Source organism: Eriocheir sinensis, unplaced genomic scaffold, assembly GCF_024679095.1.
Source record: "Eriocheir sinensis breed Jianghai 21 unplaced genomic scaffold, ASM2467909v1 Scaffold917, whole genome shotgun sequence".
Taxonomy (NCBI): Eukaryota; Metazoa; Arthropoda; class Malacostraca; order Decapoda; family Varunidae; genus Eriocheir; species Eriocheir sinensis.
Window position 1 is genome coordinate 31,392 of NW_026112294.1, and position 6,306 is coordinate 37,697.

A 6,306-nucleotide genomic window follows, 5' to 3' on the forward strand; every position below is an offset into this window, starting at 1 on the left:
TGAATTAAAAGCAATGCAGCGCAGTGCTATGGCACTGGCCACGGCCTAGATACTCATTTCTAGGGGACCCGCAGAGGGCCACTCTCGGGTGGTATGATATGCGGGGATTGCGCGGGGGATTCAAGGGGCCAGGACAGGATTAGGATAAGGGTTAGGATGAGGAAAGGTATTGGGATATGGTAAAGGGCCAGGATTAGGGAGGTAATGATTGATGATCCTATTCCTAAATGTGTCAAGAGTTGGACTATTATCTACATGAGATGGGAGATGATTCCACTCTTGGATGCTGCGGGGAAAGAATGAATATTCGAATATACTAGCATAGTAGTGTGTAAGGGCAACTATCATCTGGGCAACGAACAACTGGGGGACTCCTACTGCTCGTTCACCTGAAGCTGTTCAACGCCGCGAACAACTGCAGAGGTCAACTACAGAGGTGCAGCAAACGACCTGCTACACTTACACTGCTCGTTCACCTGACGCTGTCCAACGCCTCAGTCGACCGAACCACTGAGGCTTCTCAACCCGCTGTGGGAGGCGACTTGGTGGGCGACCAGCACTTTCATCTGCAGACAGCAGCTGGGCCTCGCTCCGAACACTTAATTCTGCTTCGGCTCCAGCTCTGCTCTCACTCGGGTTTCCTCAGAACCGTGGGCTGGTTCTGGGTGCCTCACCTCTCTCCTCTCCACACATTGGACTCCCGTTACTGCCGTGACCATGACGCCCCTTCTCCTCCTGCGCCTCCCTCGTCTACCACGTCTACACCACTTCAAGGATGAAGCTGTGCTGCCTCGTCACTGCCACTCCAAGGACGGAATGCAAGAAGAGGAAGAAGCCGTGCAAAGGATCATTGCTGAGTCCGGCGTGCTGAAGCCTTCGTGTTGGAGACTTCAGTGTTTGTGAGGCTTTAGAGAAACTGTATTAACACAGTAAAAAACATCCCAAATGAACACCACTGAGTGGCAGGATTCAAACCCGGGCCTTCTGACTAGAAGTCAGGGCAGCATACCCATCAGTGGTCTGGTCAGTATGCTGCCCTGACTTCTAGTCAGCAGGCCCGGGTTCGAATCCTGGTACTCAGTGGTGTTCATTTGGGTTGTGAGGCTTGATGTGGGTTTCTTTAATTTATTTAAAGTAAATTGGTGTCTAACCATTTATGTTGTTTGTTATCCCCCTTCTGATTACAGCACCCAACTCTGGAATCTTGACATGCGGTGGCCTCACCAGGATTGGGTCAACTGCTAATCGGAAGGGTTGGCTTGTTAAGTCGCCTTTGCATGCCACTTGCTGTCTGTGGCCCAGAAGTAAGTGTTAATCCTTCACTGTTCTTCTGTGGCTGTTGTATGCCCATGGTGGGATTTGTTGGTGCTGCCATAGCACTTTTTCAGTCCTTGTGCTGCCTTGTTACCCAATCACTTTTTGAGTATTGGGTGTTACTGCACCTCTTATACCTTTTTGCAGGGTTTGGCTAATCTTTTTTCGTTGTTTTCCATATTGTGTTTTGGGTTCTTCACATTTGTTTGGGTTCGTGTCTATTTTATCTTGGTCCTGTTTTATCTGTTGGATTTTCTTTGTCTGGTACTAATTGTTATTTTTCTTTATTGTTCTTTATTGGTGTCATTGTCTGTTTTGTTTATTTTTTGCTTTGCTGTCCATCTTAATCATGTCCAGTTTCCAGGCATTTAGAGCTCAGGCTGTAGCCTTGGAGCTGGAGGGTCAGGAACTCAGCCGCTACGCTGTCCAGCAGCAAGTCATCGAGAGGGCCAAGTGCACGACCGAGAGAGAGGAGAAGCGACTCCTGGCCGAGCGAGAAGAGAAGCGCCTCCTGGCCGAGAGGGAGAAAGAAGGGAAGCACCTCCTGGCTGAGAGGGAGAAAGAAGAGAAGTGCCTCCTGACTGAGAGGGAGAAAGAAGAGAAGCACCTCGAGGGAGAAAGAAGAGAAGCACCTCCTGTCCAAGAGGGAGAAAGAAGAGAAGCACCTCCTGGCTGAGAGGGAGAAAGAAGAGCAGGCTGCCAAGAGGGAGAAAGAAGAGCAGGCTGCCAAGAGGGAGAAAGAAGAGCAGGCTGCCAAGAGGGAGAAAGAAGAGCAGGCTGCCAAGAGGGAGAAAGAAGAGCAGGCTGCCAAGAGGGAGAAAGTAGAGCGGGCTGCCGAGAAGGAGAAAGTAGAGCGGGCTGCCGAGAGGGAGAAAGAAGAGCGGGCTGCCGAGAGGGAGTTCCAACTCGCCAAGATTCAAGAGGAAAAAGAGATATAACTCGCCCGTGTCGTCGCCCAGGGGAAAACGGCTTCTCCTTCCTGCGAGAACGTGCGAGGACCGAAATTGCCCACCTACCAAGAGGGAGAGGACATCAACAACTACCTCGTCCGCTTTGAAAGGGTGGCTGAACTTCTGCGGATCGACAAGGACAGCTACGCCGCAAGGTTGGGTTGTCTCCTCACGGGTAAGGCCACTGAACTGTATACTTCTCTGTCAGCTGACATAACCGAAGATTATGCTCTCTTGAAGAAAGCTCTCCTCACTGGGTTCAGTAAGATGGCGGACAACTACCGTCAAGACTTCCATCACGCCCGGATTAGAGTTGGGAAGAGCTACCAGCAGTTCTTCATCCACCTGACCCAGTTGTTCCAGGCGTGGTTGGAGGCCTATGACGTCCTCTGCACTTTTGAAGCGCTCCGGGAGTTTATGCTCCTGGACCAGTTTCTAACTAATCTTACCCCAGACTTGAGGATCTTCATCAAGGAGCGCCGGCCAAAAGATCTTCCCGACGCAGTGAGACTTGCAGACAATTGGTCGTCTGCCTGCAACGCCTACCCTAAGGCTTCCTCTCCTAGTTCCCGAGACCCCTCTAAGGCTGCTTCGCCCACAAAATCTTCAGAGCCCTCTCAAGGAACCACCACCAAGACCTCTGCCCAGCCTAGCACAGCAACCGTGAAGTGTCACCAATGCGGGGAGGAAGGCCATGTATGTCCACGCTGCCCAAAGAATACCCGCGCCTTCAAAGATGTCGAACCTGCTAAACCATCATATCAGGTAGGCTTTTGCCTAAGGGACAAAAGTGTCCCAAAGTTTTCCATTTGGGGCACTGTTAATGGATCTTGGAATTCCAACATCATCAGGGATACTGGCTGTTCCTGTGTAATTGTCTCTGAAGACTTACTACCTGATGTAGATGTTGAGAGTTGTCCAAAGGCCTCACTTGCTGACTACCTAGGATGGGTGGACAAGTTTCCCATGGTGAGGTGCCACTTTAGCTGTCCCTACTTCACCGGTTGCACTGAGGTGGTACGAGCTCCTATCAAGTTTGTTGGGGCCCTCATCGGAAATGTCCCTGGGGTAAGGAATCCCCATGACCCTGACTCTTCTCAATCTCCATCTAATTCTTCCAGTTCATCCTCATCTTCAAAGTTGCAGCGAGGGATTTCTACTCCTTGTGTTCTGACGTCCCCTGCAGCCATCCGGGTACACGCAGCTACCACCTGTGCTGGTAGGTTGAAGAGGCTTCATCCGCTTGTCCTTCCGGAACCTCTACCTCCTTCAGTAACCCCTCAAGACTTCGCCCAGCTTCAAGCCTCATGTGCCTCCTTAGCAGCGATACGTCAGAAAGCAGCTTCTGGACAAGTCGACAGAGCCAGGAACGAGTCATCCTTCAAGTACCTGTACCTCCACAGGCTACTCTACAAGAAGTGCCTCACCTCCCAGCTTTCCAACAAGGTAGGCCAACATTGCCTAATTGTGCCAAGTGTTTCCTGCCAGATCATCCTCTCTGCGGCCCATGAGAGTCCCTTGGCCAGACATTTCTCTCATCGTAAGATGGAGATAAAGATCTTTGAACATTTCTTCTGGCCAGGTATAGGAGCAGACATCCGTGCTTACTGTCGTTCCTGTGATAAGTGCCAACAGATGTCGGGGAGAGGTCGTGTACGTCCTGTCTCCCTCCAACCCTTACCTGTCGTTACAGAACCACTTCCCCAAGTCGCCATCGACCTCGTTGGACCCTTGTCTCCACCAGCTATGGAAGGACCTCTTCTCAGCCCCGTTCCCGTAGTGGAGGAGCCATCACCTGACGGCAGCTCCACTGAACTTCCCATCGATGAACCACTTATGGACTACCGGGATGTACTCTCCACCCCGTCTAGCACTGTACGTCAATGATTCAGCAGGTCAGCAGGACATCATCCGGGTGTTGAGATGGGCCTGGGGTCTACCGGCCTACAGGTACCGGGTCGTCCATATGGCAGGGAAGGATAATGTGGGGCCAGATTTATTGAGTAGACATCATCATCATCATCATTTCATCGACGCCTGCACCTAGGAGCTCCCACCAGGGGATGGCCACGGCAGAAGAGCTTCCATCTTTCTCTATCCAGACATTCCCTCCTTGCCTGCTCAAAGTTTTTCAAAGATCTTTCCCCCCTCTCCCTAACGTACTCTTGCACCCAATCCCTCCATTTCACTGGAGGTCGTCCTCTAGCATTCCCTCCTTCTATCTCACTCACATACACCTTTCTGGTCATCTTACTCCTCCATTCGCTCCATGTGGCCAAACCACTTTAAAGTCTGTCGCTTCACTTCTTCCACCACTCCACACTTCTTCCCTTCACCCCCGTGACACATTCCAAAACGCTCGTAAACACTTTCATTACTCATTCCATTCATTCTACTCACACCACAAGCACTCCTCAAATACCTTATTTCCACTGCCTGCACTCAGACCTCCGACTTTCATTCCAGGCCCACGTTTCACTTGCATATGTGAGGGTTGGTGCTATTATTGTATTTCTCAAATCCCTCTTTACCTCCATGCTCACACTTCTGCCATTCATGATTCGTCCCAAAGACCCTACCACCCTTCCTCCTTGCAATGCCCTTTCTCTTATCTCTCCCTCCGTACCACTATGCTTACACATAACTGATCCAAGGTACTTAAACTCATTGACCTCCTCCATTTCTTCACCATTCGAAATTATTTTGCATTCTTTTTCACATTTAATTCCCACTCTATATGGGCATACAAAATCTACAACCTCACTTCTACTTTGCTCACAAACCATCATTTTACTTTTGTTGACATTTACTTTCAGCTTTCTCCTTTTACAGACACTATCAAAAACACTGACCAAATTTTGTTGTTCACTTTCATTTTCTGCAATGAGCACCGTGTCATCAGCAAACAGTATCGAATTCAGTACCCACTTCCTTCCCTCATCGAACAGTCTTACTCCAACTTCTCCAACTTTGCCCTTAATTTCTCTAATAACTTCCTGCATAAGTCACTCCTCCTGTGTCTCCTCGCCCATTTCCCCCGTTTTAGTTTATTGGCTTATGTTCTTTTTCTTTTCCACTTGGTAGTAGTTTGTTGAATCTACCTGGAGTAGATTCTTGTATGGGGGCCTGTGTGAGGGCAACTACCATATGGGCGACGAATGACCAGGGGACTCCTACTGCTCGTTCGTCTGAAGCCGTTCGACGCCACGAACAACGACAGAAGCGCAGCGAATGACCTGCTACACTTCCGCCGCTCGTTCGCCTGATGCCGTTCGACGCCTCAGTCGACCGAACCACCGAGGCTTCTCAACCCGCTGTGGGAGGCGACTTGGTGGGCGGCCAGCACCTTCATCTGCAGACAGCAGCTGGGCCTCGCTCTGAACACTTGATTCTGCTCTGGCTCCAGCTCTTCTCTCATTCAGGTTTCCTCAGAACCGTGGGCTGGTTCTGGGTGCCTCACCTCTCCCCTCTCCCCTCTCCACACATTGGACTCCCGTTACTGCAGTGACCCTGATGCCCCTGCACCTCCCTCGTCTACCACGTCTACACCACTTCAAGGATGAAGCTGTGCTGCCTCATCACTGCCACTCCAAGGACGGGACGTGAGAAGAGGAAGAAGCCGTGCAAAGGATCATTGCTGAGTCCAGCATGCTGAAGCCTTCGTGTTGGAGACTTCAGTGTTTGTGAGGCTTGTTGTGGGTTTCTTTACTTTATTTAAAGTAAATTGGTGTCTAACCATTTATGTTGTTCGTTATCCCCCTTCCGATTACAGCACCCAACTCTGGGACCTTGACATGGTGTTAGTCTGGTAAGTGTGGTATTTAAGGTTGTGGCTGCCTCTAGTGGATCGTGTAGTTGTCGGGTGTAAATAAGTGTCTTTGTTTATGTCTACTAAATTGTTTGTGATTTTATATAGCATTTGTTGTCTGTGTATTTGTCTTCGTGTTGCTAATGGGTCTAGTTTTATGTCTTGTTTAAGCAAAGTGACTGATGTAGTGTGTCTGTAATCATGTCTGGCCCATTTTGCAGCTTTGTTTTGTAT

General features: G+C 50.0%; 1 protein-coding gene across 1 annotated transcript; it reads left to right on the plus strand.

Moving 5' to 3' along the window:
- The first annotated feature begins 110 nt into the window (after positions 1 to 110).
- LOC126994908 (uncharacterized) lies at positions 111 to 5,999 on the plus strand. The gene is made up of 2 exons (XM_050854181.1): positions 111 to 3,710; positions 3,958 to 5,999. Exons 1-2 carry the CDS (start codon positions 2,532 to 2,534, stop codon positions 4,042 to 4,044), a joined length of 1,266 nt encoding a protein of 421 aa, XP_050710138.1. The 5' UTR covers positions 111 to 2,531; the 3' UTR covers positions 4,045 to 5,999.
- Positions 6,000 to 6,306: the final 307 nt, after the last annotated feature.